This window comes from Ambystoma mexicanum, chromosome 10 (genome assembly GCF_040938575.1).
Source record: "Ambystoma mexicanum isolate Mex_15411 chromosome 10, UKY_AmexF1_1, whole genome shotgun sequence".
Lineage (NCBI taxonomy): Eukaryota > Metazoa > Chordata > Amphibia > Caudata > Ambystomatidae > Ambystoma > Ambystoma mexicanum.
The window spans coordinates 1,671,974,583-1,671,996,583 of NC_090932.1; the positions used below are offsets into that span (position 1 = coordinate 1,671,974,583).

Consider the following 22,001-nt stretch of genomic DNA (forward strand, 5'->3'; position numbering starts at 1 on the left):
TCTGGCACTCTGGTCTGAACAGAAATTCTGAGGTCAGTCGGAACACCTACCCTTGTATCATCGGGCCCTTACTAGTAGGATCTCAAGCTCATACAGGAATATGCTTGGGTATAGGGGCTGTGCTTGCAGGGTGCTCTGTGCGTGAGCCGCCAAGAGGAGTGCTGCCACGCGTGTATATATTTGTCTGACGTTGTGCGTACATCCCTTTCTCTATGAATTAGATTAAGTTTAGCTCATGGAGCAAATCACTTCATAGTATATTGATAGTGTCTTTTGTAATATAATAGTGGTGCTACAATGTGTTGCGTCCCTATTTTTGGTGGTAAATCTCTTGTTACTGGAACAGTGACCACCGCCCTATAGAAGCCCTGCGTATCCATCACCTTGTTTGATATTGGGAATTCCCCCTCCCTGATGCAGGATTTGGTTGCTCCTGTGTGTAAGAAAGGAAAATTCTCCTGGTTCTATTTTTACTGCTACCTCCGGTTCCTCTTCGGGGTCGTCAGTTACTGCTAAGACTGGACACTCTTGGCTTTCTGTGGCCTCCCCTGTTGTTGGTTACTTGGTGAGAAAGGAAAAGGATTTGATAGAACAATGGTACGCATTCATCCCAGGACCTTTGCGTTGGTTGGGTCCATAGGTCCTGTACCGGTTTTATATAGTCTGCTGGGTCATCGTCGCTTTTCATTTTATGAGCCATAACTGTCCCTAGGTCCTAACTGTCAGGATACATACTTCTCTGAAGCTACCAGACATGTGCTTGACAGTTATAAAATGTATTAAATGGAGCTCCCTTATGAGCATTTGTGCTTAATTTCACTGATTGCTAATGTCACGCCTGACATCTTTTTCTCGAGTGCCTGTATCCGTTTACTTGCCCCTGCAACTAGGGAGGGCAGGCTGCATATTAGATTGTCCCTGTCCATTGTTTGCCATGGTACATAATATACATCTCCTCTCCCATTCTGTAGTAACGGTATTACTCATGTCTTTGGACCTATCCTTCCTCATGCTTTGGTCGCTTGAGTTATTCCCATTTTTACGTATTCCCTTCCATTTCGGTCACTGTCCTCTCGCTTTTGCTCCCCCCTGGCCCCCTTCTTCCTCATCCATTTTGAATGTTATGCTCCCTGATAGCGATTCCCTATGTCTCCCTAATTTTTCCTCCACACCTCCACCTCTATAATACTCTTTCTGCTTCACTGACTAATTCATCCACCTGCTGGTGCATATTCTTTTCTATGTCCGCTAGGTATTTCCTCTCTCCCCTTGTGTGCATTGTCTCCCTTTGTATCTGCCCTTTCCCCTTTCCCCTGTCGTGTTTGCGTGGTCCCTTCCTGAGGTTTCTCGCCGAGGGTTGGTGTACCCTGCTATTGGTCGTAATGATGGTTAGACACCATAGGGTGGGGGCGAAGAGCTCCGTTCTCCCCCTCCCGTAGTGTCCTCTTCCCCTTTTTTCACTTTTTCCCCTGCAATCTCTCATGTCTGCTTTTCAACTTAGAGCCCTTTATTTTGTTAATAAATACGAGAATGTTATTATTTTGCAGTCGAAAGCACCCTCCCCGGGCCATGAATGGAAACACTGACCTGCAGTCTCCTGAGCCCATTGAAAATTGTACAAAAATCTTTTTTGCGCGATACTGGGGCAGTTTTCAGCACATATTGTCCAGGGGGATATCTAAATAGCCCATTATTCCCCTACCTCTTATCGTTTTGTATCCCAACCAACCTGTTTATTATTCCTTTCCTTTTCTGTTCTACCCTCCCCTTTTCTCCAGCACACTCTCACTCACTCCCTTTCTCACCGTCCAATCTGGCCCTCTCCACAGGCGCACCCAAGCACCCCACTCGACACGATGGACCTCTCCACTCATTCAGTGTTAGTATCCAACGGCCCTCTCGGCGGGCTCCACATTCCCTATATTAGAAAAAAATAGGCAACATGCCTCCTCTGTGCTGTCTGCTTACGTCCGCCGCTACGAAGTAAAGCACACTATTTTACATAAGGTACATCTGGGTGTTTACTCTTCCATGAGTCCATACCCTAAAACAACACTAACTACCACATGCGTGTCTCTCTCTATACTCGCAAAATAGAAGAAATTCAATGGCTCCACTCTTATCCCAATAACGCAACTATACAATCGCCGGTACTATGCGCAACTACAGTCTGGCAGGGTTTGCCACACACTACGCACTTCTCCTGTTCTAATGCAGGCGTGCCCACACTTGAGTCCACTCCCTGTTGGTTGCCATGCACTAATTAGTAATACTACTTCGGCCGATTGTCCTGCCTCCTTGAGGATGCGTCCTAGACACCATGTAAATCTGTCCCTCCTCTGCCGTGGTCATGCAACCACTATATACAGGGTTCTTGCACGGTTCTACTTGCGTCCTAGAGACCCTAGATTCCTCTGCACAGAGCCTCCAGCATGAGCTCGCCCTTCCCACAGAGCATGGGCAGCAGTCTGGACCAGGCAGACCTTTGTGAACTCTGCGTCTGCAAGGCCTCCTCTCTGATAAGCGTTTGTCAGGTCTGCGTTCACCGGACCCACATCCCTTGAGAGGGCGGCCTGGCTACCCTCCGCTAACCGGGAGGACCGAGGATCTTGCTGGGGCCTCTAAAAATATATCATGGATTCTCCAGCATGGGGTCTGGCATGGATTCACATGCTCATGAATATTCCCCGTCGTCAGGCTGGGAATCCTCGGTAAAGAAAAAACCAGTATCCGTTTCGTTTCTGATCTGTCTTTCGTAGTAGTAACCAATCACTGATCTCTGCGTCATACTGACCACAGCCAATGACTGCCCTCTACCTAAGCCCCGCCTCTGGCAGCCATCTTCAGATTTTTACCGCACGTTCAAGTGTTGGTATCCTCGTGCTATTGCTCTCGAGCGTTAGTGCTATTTTTTTCACGTTTTTTTCTCAAAAACTTCGATTTTTCGGTCAAAAGAGCCCCAAGCTCCACTGTTTCTTCATCCGATCAACGGGGACCCGTGTCGGATTCGTCTACGCCCCTCAAGGGTGAAGATTTCGTCAAGCCACGCTTTTGGAGGACTCCAGAAGTTTCTCAGGCCCATCTCGGACATGGCCCAGGAGAAGGGAAGCTCGGCGCCCGGAAAGCTGTTCAGGGTCTGCCCTGGATGCCAGCTTCAGAATGTCTTTAAGGAGGACGAACACTCCTTTTGTCTGTACTGCCTACATGAGGACAAGACGCACGTGGAGAAGGACTGTGCGTTTTGCAGCAATATGTCGGAGCGGACCATGAAGGACCGCCATCAACGTATCGCCAACTGGCTGGAAGGGAAGAGCCCGTCAGGCGAGAAGAAGAAGAAGAAGAAATCCGAGCGGTCTTCTAAGACCTTTGAGGACGCCCCGGCGACGGGGGTCCAACACAAGGCCAAGCACCGCGAGTCCGCTGGCACCGGGAGCGCCGAATAGTCGGGCTCTACGGGCGCCAGGCAGGGCGCATCCTCCCCGGCGCCATCAACCACTAGCCAACGCTCTGGTTCGGGTAAGAGGAAGGCCGAGCACCCGGCGAAGCTCCTGGAGAGACCCCGGTCGAGCTCGAAGGCCCCATCGGAGGGGGAGCGAGGCAGTGACCCTCCCCCCAAGGAGAAGGCGGTGAGCGCACCTAAGGTGGTGAAAGCCTTAATCCATCCGGCCAAGGCCTCTATCGAGACAGTCGCGGCGGCCCTGGCTCAGCCTGTGGAGGCTACACCAGTGGTGGCGACCTCGGGGCTCAGAGTCTCCCTGCCACCGTGGAGGGAGTCCTCTTTTATGCCCATCGACAGGACCCCCTTGAAACCTCCGACGGAGAAGAAAAAGGGGGGGCAGGAGGTCGTCGTGGATTCGGCCTCAACCTCTGAGGAAGAGCTGATCGAAGTCTTAAGCCACGGCGTTGGCGTGGAAGAAGACCAGCCCGTCGGGAGGGACCCCGACGTAGGAGACGACGATAATGTCGAGGGTGCCGACGGGGCTCCTGACCGCCCGTCGGACTCCCCTCAACCAGTGCCGCAAGACAACTCGGCGGCCATTTTGTTGGCTATACAGTCCTTATGCTCGGAGATAAGGACGAGACTGCCGTTACCACCAGCGGAGGAACCGCTCCCGACGGGGGACCCGGAGCCAGACCCTTCTGGGAGCCCTCCCCCTAAGCGAAGGATTCATCCTCCACCTCCTTTTCAGCCATCGCGCCCTGTTCAGCCCTCTTCCCCGTCCACGACACGTGGGGTTGATACGGGGACTGACACGGCCGCGACGGGTACAGACGACGAGGTTTACGACGAGGATCTGCCGTCGTCACCTCCAAACCGGGCTTCCCCGCCCGACGAGATTGGATCGTTTCACTCCATGATCGCCAGGGCATCCGAGCTTTTCCAGCTCTGCCCGGAAGAGAAGAAGGAAGGTTTCCTTTATCAACGGCGTGAGGCCAAGAGGAAGATGGTCCTCTCTGTACCTCTACTGGACGATATTTGGGATGAGGGCCTCGCCCTCCTCAAGAACCCATCCACGACGCCGGCTAGAAGGGATCGGTACGAGAAGAAGTACCGGGTCCCGGACGCGGCCCCCTTGTGCCTTCGGGCACAGCCGACCCCGGACTCGGTCGTCTCCGTGGCGGCCAGGAAGAAAGCAGGGGGGGGGGCGCGGCCTCTACGTCGACCTCCCCGCCGGACGGTGAGGGAAAGAAATTGGATACGATGGGACGCAGGGTCTTCTCGTCTGCAGCGACGACGATTAAGGCGGCCAACGCCTTGGCTATCGTAGCCCGCTACGACAGGGAGTTGTGGTACAAACTGGCCCCCCTGCTGGACTTCCTACCGGACGACAAGAGGGCGGATGCCCTAGAGATCTTGCAGGAAGGAGAGGTGGCGTCGGACCACGCCATTACGATTGCGACGGACATCGCTGACACTGGATTTCGCCAGTTGGGCAACGGCGTGTGCCTTAGGCGGCGTGGATGGCTCAAGGCTACTGACTTCCGTCAGGACGTGCAGACCAGAGTCTTGGACATGCCGTTCGACGGAAACAACCTGTTTGGGAAAACAGTGGACGATTCCCTTCAAGCCATCAAGGCAGACACGGAGACGGCCCGGGCTCTTGGGGTTCTCCAGCAACGGCGGCCACCCTTTCGGAGCGGCGGAGGCAAACAGGGTGCCTCCAAAGGTTCTGGCGGCGGATTTTCCACCTACCGTCAAGCGGCCCGTTCGTCGTTGCAGGAAGCTTACAGGGGACGAGGCAAGTCAGGCGGACCCCACCGTCGTCGCCAAGGAGGTCAAGGCGGCAAAGCCTCGTCGAAGCAGGACTGGACCGGCCGTGGGGTCGGGCCCCCACCGAAGCACCCCGGTGGGAGGCCGGCTGGCGAGCTTCGTCAGCGTGTGGGAGTCCATCTCCACCGACCGTTGGGTGCTGGACGCCCTAGCCCAGGGTCACGCGCTCGAATTTCTAAAGAGGTGCCCGCGCGTCCCCCCCTGTGGCCAGGAAAGAACATCACGTCCCTCAACTTCTCTTGGAGGTAAAGGCGATGCTCAAGAAGGGCGCCATCGCGCTCGTCCCAAGGAGGCTTCGGGGCTCCGGAGTTTACTCAAGATACTTCCTCGTGAAGAAGAAGACGGGAGGATGGCGTCCCATCCTGGACCTACGACGACTGAACAAATTCATCAAGGCACAGAAGTTCCGGATGGTCACCCTCCAACACGTCCTGGGTCAGCTGGAGGAGGGCGATTTCCTGTCGTCTGATTTGGAGGATGCCTACTTCCATATTCCCATCCTAAAGGGACACCGAAAGTTTCTCAGGTTCGTGGTCCAAGGGCGTCACTATCAGTTCAGAGCCCTTCCCTTCGGACTGAGGTCGGCACCCAGGGTGTTCACCAAGTGCCTCGCACCGGTGGCGGCGCAGCTGCGCCGAGAGGGGATCCGCGTCTACCCCTACCTGGACGACTGGCTCATCCGAGCGAAGACGAAGGAGCTCGCTGTGGAGCACACGGCAAGGACCGTCCAACTTCTCACGGACCTGGGATTCTCCATAAACTACGCCAAGTCCCACCTGGTGCCTGGAGCTCAACACAGTGTCGCTTCTGGCCTATCCGTCGGAGGAAAGGACGAGGGCCATTTTGGGCAAGGTGCAGCGGATGCTGGTTGCGGACGCGGCCAGAGTGAGGTCCATCAAGTCCCTCCTCGGAATGATGTCTTCTTGCATTTACCTCATCCCCCTGTGCAGGCTCCGAATGCGCCCGTTGCAGGAGTTCCTGGACGCGCGCTGGATCCAGACGACGGGCAGCTTCGAGGAGAGGATCACACTCGACGAGTTTCCGACGAGCGATCCGGTGGTGGGGCACCCGCGCGCACCCGCCGGCGGGCATGGACTTCCAGACCCCCGGCCACCAGGAGACAGTGACCACGGATGCCTCCCTGGAAGGGTGGGGAGCGCACACCGAAAATCTGCACGCGAGAGGCCTTTGGCTCCCGACGGAGAAGTCCCTCCATATCAACGTCCTGGAGCTCCGTGCAGTGTTTTGGGCCCTCAGGTCCTTCCTTCCGTCCCTCAAGGGCAAGGTGATGAGGATCTTCACCGACAACACCACCACCATGTTCTACATCAGGAAACGGGGCGGAACCAGGTCCCCAGCCCTGTCCAGGGAGGCGCAGGATCTGTGGCATTGGGCCGTCGCCCAAGGGATGTTTCTGGTGCCGTTTCATCTGGCAGGGATAAAAAACACCATCGCCGACTCACTCAGCAGGGAGCTGCGCTCGTGCCACGAGTGGGAACTACGACAGGATCTAGTGGACCGCCTCTTCCGACGGTGGGGCACACCCCAGATCTATCTGTTCGCGACGGCGACGAACTCCAAGTGCCGGAGGTTCGCCAGCAGGTTTCCCCAGCCGAGGAGCATGGGCGATGCTTTCTCGTTCCCCTGGGAGGGCCTGTTTCTATACGCGTTCCCGCCATTGCTGATCCGGCTCATCAACCAGCTCAAGAGGTCACGGTGCAGGATGATCCTCGTCGCACCTGCGTGGCCGAGGCAGATATGGTTCCCGGACCTTCTGGACTTGTCAGCGTCCCCGTCAATCAAGCTGCCAGTGGACGCGGATCTTCTCTCCAGGGAAGGAGGCGCCATCCTCCATCACGACCCGAAGTCGCTGAACTTGCAGGCCTGGCTCCTGCAGCGTTAGAGTTTGGAGGATACGACATACCGGCCGACTGCAGAGAGGTTCTTGCAAAGGCCAGGGCGTCCTCAACTCTTAAATGCTAAGGACACAAATGGAAGAGGTTCTCTGTCTGGTGCCATGCACAGAAGATTAACCCTCTACGTATTACGGCTCCCCAAGTACTGCCGTACCTACTGACGCTGGCCAAGGCTGGACTGGCGCACGCGTCCATCAAGATTCATCTTGCTGCGATCTCCCGATACACCAGAACCACGGGGCGGACGTCTTTGTGGTCTCATCGTCTGGTGAAAGAGTTCATGAAGGGACTGTTCAGATCGTTCCCGCCGGTGAATGCTCCGGCCCCGGCGTGGGAGCTCAACGTGGTGCTGACCAAGCTCATGGGACCTCCGTTCGAGCCTCTGCACTCGGCTCCGTTGAAGTTTTTGTCGTGGAAAACAGGGTTTCTCGTGGCCATCACCTCCGCACGACGGGTGGGAGAGATCCAGGCCCTTTCCTGCAAGGCCCCATACTTGACTTTTCACGACACGAGGGTAGTGCTCAGGACGCACCCCTCCTTCATGCCCAAGGTGCCGTCGGACTTCCACCTCAACGAACCCTTGGTGTTGCCTGTTTTCTTCCCGTCGCCTTCGTCGCCGGCTGAAAGGACTTTGCACTCGCTGGATGTGGCTAGAGCGCTGAAGTTCTACGTGGACCGCACAAAGTTTTTTCGGAAGACGTCACAATTTTTTGTGAACTTTGGACCTGTCAATCAGGGGAAGGCTCTCTCGAAGGCTTCCATTTCCAGATGGCTCTCCGGCTGTATCATGTACTGTCATCGGTTGGCAAACCGACCGCTGCCTGGCCGTCCGAGAGCCCATTCCACCAGAGCGATCGCAGCTACCACGGCGTTCCTATCTGGTGTGCCCTTGCTGGACATCTGCAGGGCTGCTACGTGGAGGTCGACGCACACCTTCACGAAATTCTACTGTGTCGATCGGGATTCCAGGGAGGAGTCCAGGGTCGGCCAAGCAGTGCTGCGCAAACTGTTCGCCTAAGGTGAGCCTGGTGAGGAGGTAAGATTTGCTTAATGTTGAGTTTGATGTAATGCTTAATGTTGAGCCTTTGCCACCTCCCGTGGTTGTGCATGTGTGTACTGCTATGTATTCTTTATTCATGAGCATGTGAATCCATGCCAGACCCCATGCTGGAGAAGGAACAAGTTACTTACCTGTAACTGTTGTTCTCCAGCATGGGGCTGGCATGGATTCACATGCGAACCCTCCCGCCTACCCCTCTGCGGCTCTTCACTTGGTCATACTGCCACTTCACGTGCTACCAAATCTGAAAATGGCTGCCAGAGGCGGGGTTTAGGTAGAGGGCAGTCATTGGCTGTGGTCAGTATGACGCAGAGATCAGTGATTGGTTACTACTACGAAAGACAGATCAGAAACGAAACTGATACTGGTTTTTTCTTTACCGAGGATTCCCAGCCTGACGACGGGGAATATTCATGAGCATGTGAATCCATGCCAGACCCATGCTGGAGAACAACAGTTACAGGTAAGTAACTTGTTCCTTCTCCAGTACTCTAATTGAATGACCACAGGTAGTCGAAAAAGGAGCACACACTGAGCAAGAAGTAACGTTGTTTGTTACAGCTGGGTGAGCACAATTCAAATGGAACAGTGGACCAGAACTGATAAGAGCTGAGATCTGGGCATGTAGCGAACATTAGTTTCATACTTTGATTACAATGGTCAGAGCATTAGAAACAGTTGCAGCTCGAATGCTCCTGTTTTCCAACGTTCCCATGTAACTGATTGGCTAAAGTACATCATATTCTTAGTGCTAAGCTTATTTTAGTGGAACGTAATTGGAGCAAACAGGTCATCGGTATCCCTAAACATCACCCCCACTGTGTGGCGCCACATCACTTCTTACACCTCTCGGGGGTAATTTGCAATTAGTAAAGTAACATTTGTGCTGGCCGCTGGGACTTTGGCATTGGTCAGCACCATTGCGGAAGAAACACTAGCTTCGACTCTCTCCCTACCTATCCGTGGTGTGTTGATGATGTGCTCCGTGCAGGTATCCCGGGTGAGGCCCGACCTGGGGGCATCCCTGCTAAGTGTGTTTACCTGGGATATTTTGCCATCTTGTAGTTGGTTACATAAGCTCTTTGGGCCGATGTATAGTGCATTCCTACCCCTGGATTTCCCCGTGTGGCCATCATTTACAGGGCTAATACAGTTTGTTTGCGTGTCTGTGTCTCCCGCTGACCCCCAGGGGGGTTACCCATCCCCTCTACCCTCTTCCCTGCTCCCGTAGGAGTGCCCCCCATCTTGCGCTAAATTAGCACCTTTAATACAGTAGCATTGCCAAGACCTGTATTTGCAGTAGTTAAATCGGCACTACTAGTACTGTTGTTGGTGGTAGTCATTTGGTATGTGTAAGCTTCGTTTGGTGAAGGGGAATGTGGTGCATTTTGCCAACTCTATGGTTATTGCCTAGTGGCCAGTTTTACCAAGCATGTAACCATGTTGATAGAAAGTGAAATGAAACGCTACCTTCTTCTGAGGACTGCACATACTCTCCTCCTGGTGACCACCGCTTTCAGAGATTCCAGACATTTCACATACTCGGACAGCTGAACAGAAACCTGTAACACAAGCATTATTTAAACAATTCCAGGTTTTAGAAGTCAAATTGTGCTGCAAATTTATTTTTGTGAATGTATATTTATTTTATTCTTAGGCTACAGTTAATCAGACAGAATGATTCTTTGAGTACTTAAACATTACAAGTCATGTTGGAAAGAATGGTAGGTGTTTATGGGAGATTTAGAACGTAAAATTAACATTTTAAGATAAATGAGCACTTAAAGGTCCTGTTGGCCCTGTTGCATTGAGCGAGTTAACTTCATACCTTAATTGCACACCAAAGTGCATCCAGAAATGCAAAGCTTCATGCGCGCTCCCTTTTTGTATTGAAGGTTGAGGAGCTGCGGAGCTCCATTGACAAAATTACCACTGTTGTGGAAGAAGTCAAGAAGAAGCACAGCACCATCTTATCTGCGCCGAATCCCGGCGATGGTATGTCCTTTTCTTTGAGTTGCCCACTATGCAAACATGCCCCGACGCTTTCTGATTGCTTCAATGATCTGCCATTAATATGGGCTTGACTACTGAACATACATTGTTTCCATGGGGTGCACACTTTTCTGATGGTCATAATTTGCTCTGGTGAAATGGTGCTGTGTGCTTTTGGTAATCGGGCAGCGGACACATTGCAATATTTCATCTGTTCATTTTCGTAAATGCTTTTTGTCTCATGGCTACTTTTTAAATTTCTCTCTTGGTACTTGATTGGATGAGGTACTATGTGGGCCAACGTTGTGGCCCTGCCCATTTGCACAGTCCACTCATTGACATATGTTCTTGCACTACATAAACACACTTTGAAAAGAAACCGGTAATGGGGGACAGTGTTTGGAAAATGCCTTACCACCGTGTTGAGCCGCAGTGAAGTGAAATGAAATTGCAAGATCTAAACTGCAGGTGGAATGGTATAGATGTCTACTGATGTGAGTATAGGGGTGGGGATCGCATAAGAGCATAGGCCCTTGCTCCTTTTGCTGGTGTGAGCATTTAGGGAGGCCCGGAATGCAGGCATCGTAAAGCATGTTTAGAGGGAGGATGGAATGGGGAAGGATGTTTGCTGCATAAATGCAGCCAGGCCTGCATCCTTGGAAAAGAGAAAATGCTAGGCCACGTGTAGTGGACAGAGCCACCTTAGGCTGAAAGGAGAAAAAGAGTGAACATTGAGCTGTGGGAAGGAGCCCTTTCAGTGCAAGTATAGAAAGTATACAAAAATGTAATCGCTGTAGCCTATGGGTGAGGATTGTACACATTTCTTTCACACAATAAAATCTTCAGTTTTTATGATTTTTAGTAATTTTCAATTGCACGAAATGTGGCCCTTGTTTAACTTGCCCTTCAACCATGCTGAACTAATCCCTTGTGTCTTGCTTCCCCTAGTGTGCGCTGATAGTTCCGCTTATCCAGGGTTAGGGGATAGTAAAGAAGAAACTTGCCCTGTCGCCAAACTTCTACCACACTCGGAGAGAACAATCTGATTGTTCAGATAGATTTAATAGGCACATGCCATAACCATCCAGGCATGTGTCGTCTGCCTCGCAAATGAAGAAGTACATTTTATTTGTTTTTTTTATCCGGCAGAAAAAATATAAAAAATGAATGAAAATCTCTTGGATTTTTGTAAAAAACATGGTGTTATCCCTTTTCAAAAGAACTTGTTCGGTTGGTGTCTGTGGATTGAGTGGAAGACACAGACTGGACAGGACTGTCAGATTTTTCTAGGCAGAGTTGTACTTATTAATATAACCCCATGAAAACCACAGTATGTGTCCCCTTTCCTGGGCAAGAACTGTGGCCCAATCTGACTCCTTCCTCAGTAGGTTGGAAGGATCTATATGCGGCTTTTCACCATGTCATTGGTGCATTTTCATTAAAAGACCGGAAAAAGCCTACCGGTTTCAGTGGACAATGGCAGTGACGGCACTTTCTTCAGGGCTAGATTGCAGCACAAAGATAACCACCCCCTCCAAAGAACTATCCTCTGAAAAGTCTCCACAAAAGAGAAGGGTGGGGTACCTTTTCCCATAAGGTCATACAGACACAGCTGAAAATGATTTCAGGCTTAAGTGTTTTCCACACTTTTCTTCTTTGTACTTCTCAGCATTTTTCCTTCTTGGATTTGAGGTCTCGGTTTTGCGGGTTTCCTGCACCTCGGTTTCTTAATCTTCCTGTCACCTTTGGTGCTTAACAAAGCTCCGGTGGTTGACGTTAGTCACTCTCTTTCTAGTTAATATAAGAGGATGTTCTCTACCTCGCTCAAGTAGTCATTGGGACGGATCTTCTCTCAACTCCACAGGCGATTGGGGGGGGTCATATCCCTCCTAGTGTACTTTTCTGTTGGCCCATCTCAACACCATGGCAAATGCTTGTTCTTTTTCACACAGAGGGTTCATTCCCTTTGGGTTGGGGTTTCCTCTGTGTCTGTCCTGAGCCAGGGTTTCCTCAGTCTGTCCTGGGCAAACTGCCCCCTTGCACCTTAGTGTTCTGGCTGTCTACAACCTCCTGAGGTTTAACCGCCTCCTCCTTACTCTCTCCTACAACCCCCGATGTATGTCATCCTCCACCTATTTCCCCCCTATTGCCTACTTTTTACATTTTTTTTGTTCTCCGTCCTAGTCCTTTGTGGGCTCGCTCTCCACCTCGCCCTTTGTGGGCTCACCCTCCAGCCTCGCCGTTTTCAACAATCCCCCCACACTCTGAATGGGATCATGGGTTGAAATAGCAATGAAACACCTCTCCTTGGGCCGGTCTCTCAGAAGGGGTGTTGTGGGGGTGAGGGGGGTCTGCACCTGTGTAAGTAAACTGGAGAGGGTCTGCCATTGGCTAGTCTTAAGGTGCCCAAGTGTACCTATGGAGGGCCTCGGTGGGCAACGCAAGCCTTCAAACTGCAGGGCCAATAGTTTTTCACTTTTCCCCTGTGCCAATTTGTGTTGCTCTGTTTTGTTTCAGTGTTCATGATATGGACATGTGTGAAGGGCAGAAAAAATCAATTTGAATTTTGGGTGTTCGTGTAGCAAATTGCGCTCGTGGAATTGATTTTTTGGATGTCTGCACGCGCTCTCTTGGAACGCCACATGGAAGATTTCATAATGCCTTTAATAACCACTTTGCCATTTTTGATGAGTCATAGAGGGCCTCAAAATGTCAGAGGTCTGAGTGGGTTGTTAACAGTATAAGGAGAACATTAATTATTTGCACATAATGTTTTTGCTGCTCTGAGATTTCACTCTTAAAGGGACAGCGTTATCCATCTTGCTAGCTCTCTGAATAGTGGCTCTTCCCCCTTGAGGACAGGGGATGACATGTGACTTTAATGTAGTCCTGCATTTTCTTGCATGTTCAGTGTTTCCTAAAACGACAGTGACCACACAACCCATTCCTCTTGGGACTGGGCAGAGCACGCTTTTATCTATTCCCTGATGTCTGGGATCACTAAGTGGGGGCTGGGGGTGTCTATCTCCCGACAGGGAATAGTAACTAAGACTGCAACTGCAGTACTTCTATAGCCAGGTTCTAGGTACAGTGTCCTCGCCAGTTGGTGAATTTACTTTAAAGGATCTTGTTGGATGTAGGATCAGCTAATGTTAACTGCCTGAGGGTTAGAGGTAAAGCAGTCGGTGAGTCTGTGACTGACCCCAACAAATGTCCGATCAAGTGAGTGATCAGGGGATCCTCCCCATAATGCTCCAGGGCCATCACCCTCTAACTCGGGAAGTACCCTTTCTCCATGGTCACCCCACTATATTTTGAGAGTAAGGCAGGTGAATTGGCATCACTGCTAATAATCAGTTGGAGATTTGGAAAGGATAAAATTATGCAAGTGATTCATGGATTTTGGGGTTACAGCCTCAGATGCAAGTTATAGGTAGATGCTGTAATAATTCAACAAGACGCTGATTAATGCTGCGATAGTGAGATCCCAAGGCTTCATTGTTCAAAGACTACACTATGGCAAGTTAAGCTTAACATTGGAGAGTAGTTGCTTTGGATGTACTTAAAGCTGTTCTATGCATGCTGTAGCAACTTCTGAATGTTTTAACATGCTTTGGCTGACGGTTTCAAGGAACATGGGACATGCTACGATGGGAGTTGGGTAGGGGGGGTTACATTTGCACTATATTTGGATGAGAGAACACTGGGAAAGACCAGCTTTTTGTGAAACTATTTGAGACTCCAGCTAATAAGAAAATGGAAGCCTCCTTCTCCGCTGTGTACGTCCGTGGTGGTCTGCGGGATGTGTTGCCATGGAAAGGGGCATATGAGTGAAGAAGTTAGGAGATGTAAGGTGAAATATGGGTGAGACTAGATAAATATGCATATTGGCTAGTTCACGCCCTATGCTTAGGATGGTGGAAAGCCCCGTTTCATGGATATTGGCAGGAGAAAAAGCAAGAAGAATGACAACTTGGTGTACATTAGCTCCCTGGAAAGGGGCGCTGGTCAATCGGGATGCCTGGAACACGGGCTGTATTTTATGGTACAAGCTGGTGTTCAGAGCACCCCATCCGTCTTAGCGCCTGTGTAGTTTTCTATGGGGTTGTTAAGTGTTTTTTTTTTTTTAAAAAAAAAGAAACTTTCTTTGCTGCGCTGCCCTTTCCGGAGTCAATTTTCAATGTGTGGCGTCAACATTGAAAACTGACTTAGGGAAACACGGTGCCGGGCCGTGCTGAAAAGTTACATTTTTTTTATTTGTTTTATGAAGATGCACCATTAGGCTCCTCCTCCTTAGTGTACAGTATGTGGCCCTGTCCCAGCACATCCAGGCTCTTTCCCTGCTGTATTTCTTTTACTGTGCCATAGCTGCCTTGTCGAAACAGTGTTTCTCCATCGCAGCTCATGACCAGTGCTCTGGATTTTACATTGTTGCTCAGGAATTAGTCTGGTTTGTCCTCCCCCTAACTCGGGCCTATGCTCTGGATTTCTCCCTCCCACTCAGGACATATACTCTGGATTTCTCCCTCCCACTCAGGACATATACTCTGGATTTCTCCCTCCCACTCAGGACATATACTCTGGATTCCTCCCTCCCACCCAGGACATATACTCTGGATTCCTCCCTCCCACCCAGGACATATACTCTGGATTCCTCCCTCCCACTCAGGACATATACTCTGGATTTCTTCCTCCCAGCTCAGAGCCTATGTTCTGGATTTCTCTATCGCAGCTCATGACCAATGCTCTGGATTTCTCCCTCCAACTTAGGACACATACTCTGGATTTCTCCCTCCCACTCGGGACATATACTCTGCATTTCTCCCTCCCACTCGGGACATATACTCTGGATTTCTTCCTCCCACTCAGGACATATACTCTGGATTTCTTCCTCCCACTCAGGACATGTACTCTGGATTTCTTCCTCCCACTCAGGACATATACTCTGGATTTCTTCCTCCCAGCTCATGACGATGCTCTGGATTTCTCCCTCCCACTTAGGACATATACTCTGGATTTCTTCCTCCCACTCAGGACATATACTCTGGATTTCTTCCTCCCAGCTCATGACGATGCTCTGGATTTCTCCCTCCCACTTAGGACATATACTTTGGATTTCTCCCTCAGAGCTCATGACATATACTCTGGATTTCTTCCTCCCAGCTCATGACCAATGCTCTGGATTTCTCCATCACAGCTCATGTCAAATGATTTCTCCCTCCCAGCTCAGGAGTTATACTCCCTCATGTTCTGTGGTGGTTCTCACACCGTCCTTCCACTTTACAATAAATCCAATATTCTTAACCTGTGTGGGCACCATTGTCGCATATAATCACTTTGAAGGTACTCTAACACACTTCCCCAATCCTGCTTAAAGGTCGCTTGGTCGCCTTGAATTGTGTAAGTTGCCCATTCTATAGTGACAAGTTCCACATCTTCTGCAACCATTCAAGTTTCATCAGCGGGTGACGTTTCCATTTTTGTGCTATTGCCAGCCATGCTGCTATAAGGAGAACCATAGAAGTTCGTTTTTGCTTCTTGGTGTATGAATTATGTTCTGGGTCCCATAAGCCACAGAGCCATACTTGTGTATCTGCATCGGCCATCCCTTGAAACATCTCTTGTATCTGTGATTTTACTTGGTCCCAGAATGATCGGAGAAGAGGGCATTCCCACCAAACCTGGATCCAGTCCCCATGAGTTTTACACCCCCTCCAACAAAATGGCGATGCTACTGGGTACATCGTATGAAGCTGCATCGGAGTGTGATGCCATTGGAACTTTATCTTATACCACATTTCTCGTGTTTGAATGGAGCATGTTAGTTTCTGTAAATTCCCCTGACGTGTTGTTCCCGAATGTGGTCTCCCATTTTTTCATGTAGCGCCATTGTATCGGGTTTGGGCTTTCGCTTAAGAATTTATAGAGGGATATCATTTTTTTCGATCCTGTTTGGGTCGTTATGAAGATCTCAAAAGGGGTTAGTGGACGTGTGGCGGCTGCTGTGATGGTTGAGTCCGCCAACCAGTGGCTTAGTTATCAATAGCGAAGTCTGTCCCACTCAGTCCCATACTTTGTCTGCAGTCCTCAAATGTCCTTAGTTTGTGCCCCTGAAACATGCTGTGTATTTTATAACATCTTGCTACTTTCCAGACTTTGAAGGAGCCCCACTTCCTCCCCGGTGGGAATTGGGGGATTATTAAATAGTGGCAGGAATGGGCCGGAGTGGTAGAAAGGAATCCCCCCCTCACACCCGTTACTGCCAATTCGCAGATGTTCATTGCCAACCCTATTTTGCTGATTCGCACATTCGGTGGCCTATGCCCCTTCACGAGCCAGTAGAGTCCCGATAGGGGTGTTCCCGCCACTGCCCTGTTCAACACTGCCCATGTTTTCTGCATATCACTGGTGGACCATTCTCTTATTATTTGGAGTTATAATATTTATGAAAATGTGGAGCCCCAGTCCCCCCTGATTCCTTGGGGCCATCAGAATTCTCATTGCTATCTGTAGAGGTTTTTTTTGCTATATATATATGCCGATACCACTTTATTAAGGGAGCTAAAAAAGGTTTTAGGTAATGGGATTGGACTTGCTTGGAAGTAATACAAAACCCTTGGTACTACAACCATGTTCACTGCCGTGCGTAGTTTTAACCAATGCTACTAATTTGCAATGCACGCTTTGCCCATACAAAACTGCACGTTGTGCACTGCTCTAGCATTTTCTCGTGAAGGGTGGCAGATTATGGCTTGTGAATGTAGGTCACTTTTTTTGGGGACCGTTGGAAGTTCCCATTCGACCGCTAATCGGAGAAACCCAAGACTGTGCAATGGAGCTATCCCCACTTCCGTGTTGAAAGACTTATATGCAGGGCTCCTCCACTTCTGGTGAGTAATGTATGTGCTTGCGCAACACACTGTCGCTACTAGAGCGTCCAAATGCCTATCAAAATGAATAATTCAAAAGCACTTCCTGGTAGACTTGCTACTGGATTGCTGGCATATGCGCCTGGGATGGCAGATCATAGCTCTTTAGATCTGGGTGGCACCGGGAGAGGCATTGCTCCTTCAGCTCGGTGAACTGCTCGGATTTCTTCTCCTGCCACCGATTTCTGCAGTGTGTGTGTGTGTGTGTGCTGCGCTGCATTGAGCTGCTTAATCACACCGTGGCAATGGTGCTGCTTCCGCAAGGGTCCGCCTGTTGCCTGCTTAACTGGGCAATTGGGTGCCTTGCCTACTCTTGCCAGAGGATAATTGGCTTTCCCGTTTCTCGTGAATCCTGTACACCACTGCTTGAGGGTGTTGGGCACTGGCAACATTCTAATTCTAGACGCGCTGTTCCGAGTTGGTCACTGGTGACTTCCCCGCTTGTCGTACTTTTTCCAGACTGCCTCTCTAGGGCCAGCTGTATGCTGAATACTTTCCCAGAGTGAGGCGATGTGTTGCTCTCGCTGCATTGGGGTGACTGAGGGCGTAAAGACGTCTGAACAGCAACCATCATCTGGTTCGTTATCGGGCATGATGTTTTATTTAGCGCCTGCGCCCATTTTTCCAACTGATGTAAGGGATTTACCTGTTTAATTGAATGCCAAAAACTAGCAGTGGGTTTGTGGGGGTTTCGACTCGAAATTAACTTGGAAATCTCCTTTCCCATCTACTTGCGAAAACCCTTTTGATGCATAGGATTACCCAGTGCTTTAAGTGGGGTAAGAAATTGAGGGGGGCCCTTGTTTGGGGGCGCGGCTTCCATTTTGGGCGTGGCCTAAAAGTGCACAAATCATAGTAAGGTGCGCAAACAAATATATACATGTATGTGAGCATTTATGTTTGTATGCGTACTACTATGGTGTGTGTACTTTTCAAGCCATATTTTATAAACCTAGCAATGTTACATATTTCTATGTTTATAAAAGGTGGCTTCAAAAATTCCACAAACCATAGTAAGTTACGCACACTTGTGTGCATACCTTACTATGGTTTGTGCACGTTTCAAGCCGTATTTTATAAACATAGAAATATTGCTACCTTTTATAAAAGACGGCTTGACACGTACACAGTTCAAGGCATCTTTTATAAAGCTTTGCCGACGGAGAAAGGCACCTCGGGCTCTGTCATCTCTGCTCAGAGCACATAGATCACTGAGCCCGAGGCGTCTTTCACCCTCTGGGAACCCGCGGGCTCCGGGATTTAATCTGCATATTAGATCACAGAGCCTGCAGGGGTCAGTGACCTGGGGAGGGAAAACAAAGGGACAGTAACTTCCTCTGATGACCCTGATGAGGGGTCATCAGAGGGAGTTACACTAACTGACAGAAGTGCCGCCAGCCTCAGCGTCGCTGTGGCTGGCTGGCACTTCTGTCAGCTTGGCCGACATAATGACGGGCGCATCTCCCGTCGCGGCTGCGGCCGCGGCGGGATAATGCATCCCGCCAATGTTGTGTGGGACGGGGGCTGGGGCCCGGGCTGGGCCCCGGCTCAGCCCCACTTTCTGGAGACGGGCCCCGGCAGGCCCCGGCCCACTTAAAGCACTGGGATTACCCACCCAAAAAGCGCAAAGAGGTGCGTTGCTCTGCTTTGGCTGGCAACCATTGAAGGCAGTGCTCAAGAGAAGATTTTGAAAGGAGTGTTTTACTCCCTATTTTTTTATAGTTGGGAGTAAAATTAATTTGTAGAGTAAAATGTGAGTCAAATTACCAAAAGAGGAGTATTTAATAAGAGTAAAAATATGATTTAGCTGTAAAACGTAAATGTTTTTGTAATCCGCACGGACTGGCCTATAGGGTAAACGCAAAATGCTGGTGTGGGCCAGTTTTTTGGGTCAAAGTGGGCCACCTTTTGGCTAATGTGGGCCAGTTTGAGCTACTTTACTATGCGGTTAGTAGTTTTGACCAGTGTTGCCGAATAAATATTCTATACAATGCACAATTTACATCCTTGGGTACTACTTAAACAGTGTCACAAAAGGAATGAATATCCATTTGCAACTGTGGGCCACTTTTACATTGGTCCCCGAGTCCATTTTATGGCCCAGTCCGACCCTGGTAAGAATTATTCATTTACTTCTCCGGATCGGACTGTAGGTTTCCTCCTGAGGTACAACGTGCACCAGTGCTCCAAGCATATCCATAGAACTGTGTGGGTGAAAGAAAAGTCACACGGTCCTAGGTGTTTCCTATTTTTTGGTTGCAAGTATTTTTTTTCTCCCCATTTTTATTTTTGGGTAGTCTTTGGCTATTTTTAGGGAGTAAGTCGCTGAAACCCCTTATCTGTCGGGCTGGTAGGAGGTATTCTGTCATCTTGGCTTTAAGGCATACAGGTTTGGGGGATGCTACAAATGAACTATACTTGTGGGTTCCTGCTGGAGGTAGATAATGGACTTATGTAAATGTAATCATGAAAGCATCTGTTTTTCTGATCCGCTAGTTTGTGCTGATGCTACGATAAGGCTGTTCTAATCCGCTCCGCAGGGAGACAAAGCAGAGCCGCATCAAGGGCACTATTTTGACACTAAAAACATAACATTGGCTTCATAATATGTAAAGTAGGAAAAATGTCAAGGTCGGTCATCATAAGAACCTTCCACTGGCCCCCCCTGTGCCTTTTACCCACGGTTTAGCCAGGGTATTTGCCATGGTTTTCCTCATCTGTTTCGTAGGTGGCAGGAATTTGCAGCTGACAGAGAATATTCTGCTCATTCTGGTGAAACATCTGACTCCGATTGGTGTCATTTCATGTGACCCCAAAACACCTAGTTGCCCCATTCACAAGAGTGAAGTTTGAAGAGTAGATCCTAGTTTCTCACCTCAAACCGTCTTGAAGGGGGGCGCAATGCAAACTCCAGCAACATCGGAAAGGAGGTTCTGCAGCATTGACTGAGGATCTGCAGCATTGACTTTCTAAACTCCCATTTCATGTGTTTGAAGGGACACATGGCATATTAAGTGCTATCCATAACGCGGACATGCTAAACCTTTCTGTAGACTAAATATGTTCCTAGTTTGTCTGTCACCACTCTTGTTATGGAGGCAGGGGTTGAAGTCTGATACTAATGCTTTATTGCACTTCTACTAGTGGGGATGTGTATTGCTCTCGTTCTTTCTCAACTGGATGGGAGAAGATTGCAGGATCCCAAGGCCCAGAGTTCCTGACTCCTGTGTCGCCATCCTCTCTAGGACACAGGGAAGGCTTTCTACATGTGCCTCCAATGTTGGACCTTCTTAAACTGTGGCCCTCCTTATGGAATGGTTGTCATTTGTATTTGCCTTTTTCTAATGTCATTACCAACCCACCTTCTGTCTATGCTGCTGGATAAGGATGCAGGGCCGCGTTCGTGGCAGTGGACTTTTAGAGGGCCGTTAGGAAAGATTTCATATTTGAATGTAATTTTCCCTCCATGTGTCAACCCCCAAACTTTTTGCTGCTGTTTTACACCCTGATCTAACCTTTGCCAGAGAAGCGCAGCCCTCAGCCGCACTCCTCTGGGCTTTTGCTCAATTCTTATGGGGAAACTGACATGCCCTTAAGACAGTCAGTACTGGGAGACTTTGTTTCCCTTAGTCCTTTCTTCATGTTGCCGCTTTTGTGCAACATGTAACAAGAGCGCAATGTTAACATACAGCACACTTGGGTCGCTAGTCATTCCAAAGGCCCTAGAAACTCTCGCTGGACTTATTATGAACTGTGCAGGTGTGTCACGGACAGGACTGGTGGCAGCTAGCGTTTCTTAGGTTTTGAACCCTTTTTTGTCATGTTAACTGCATTTGGCACGAATAGGTGGCCTGGCTCCAAAATGGCCATGCCACGAGGTTTTGTCCTGTCCTTTGGCCATCTTGCCCCTTCACCTTCTCCAGGTCGAGCCGACCCGGGCCAGTCCTTATTTGGTCATGCACTTTCCCGCGAAACCGAATGCTTTCGCGGGCTTCTGCATGCCTTGTGTGTGTGCCTCCAGGATGTGGGATGGGATATCTGTTCCCAATACACATCGTGGGTGCCAGAGAGTCTACAGTGTCCTGAATGCCTGGGACCACTGTGGTCTGTGATTGGTCCACGTATGGAGTGAGTGTTTGTGAGCAGATCTCCCATTGGGTCCTCTCCGTTTTGGTGCGAAGGGAACTTTGGATAAGAGGAGGCTGAAAACGCCACTACCATGTCGATCTCCTGAGTTCACACCGAACAAAGGATAAGGAGCCAAGTATCCTGCAACAAGAAGCCGAGTCGAGGAACCGCTGGTGATCCGCTGGAAGGTTTGGCACCCTGAGCCCGCTGTCGTCCTGCGAGACCCCTCTGCATCTGATCGTCCTAGGTCTGTGAAGGCGCTTTGACCCATTGGAATAGTGGGACCAACTATTCTCGGCACCTTCATCAAACCCTGCAAGTAAGCCTCTTCGGAAGTGTCCCTGGGCCAACCAGTGGGCTGACCAGCTTACACGGGACATTTGCTCTGTCACCGCCGCCGTTTCGGGGAAGCCCTCGAAACTTGGCATACTGCTAACTGTGTCCACGGCACCCTCACACCGAATTTCGTCCACTTGGCATTCCCAGGTCTGAAGTGAGACGAGTGCGCCCGGACCCGAGTAACCGCGGTTGCCGTGTTGCCCTGCTGTGGCAACGACCTGTTCACGTTCGCTGCATTTGTGACCCCCTTGACCCTGAATCCTGCTACCGCGGAATCTACACGGTGTCGAGATGTCCTGATTGTCTCATTCGAACCTGCCAGTAAAGTGACCGGAACTGGCGAAGTCTGGGTCTGCCTGCGTCGG

The 22,001-nt window shown here is 50.0% G+C and overlaps 1 protein-coding gene across 4 annotated transcripts in view; it reads left to right on the forward strand.

The window, feature by feature from the left end:
- STX2 (syntaxin 2) overlaps positions 1 to 22,001 on the forward strand; it is a 523,716-nt gene that overhangs the window by 107,147 nt on the left and 394,568 nt on the right. For all 4 annotated transcript variants that reach the window (XR_011276253.1, XM_069620086.1, XM_069620085.1 and 1 more), the window contains exon 3: positions 10,144 to 10,243. Coding sequence is in view for 3 of the 4 variants with exons in the window: in XM_069620086.1 (XP_069476187.1) it covers positions 10,144 to 10,243 (100 nt within the window). In the remaining variant the exon portion in view is untranslated. The remainder of the gene's footprint in view (positions 1 to 10,143; positions 10,244 to 22,001) is intronic.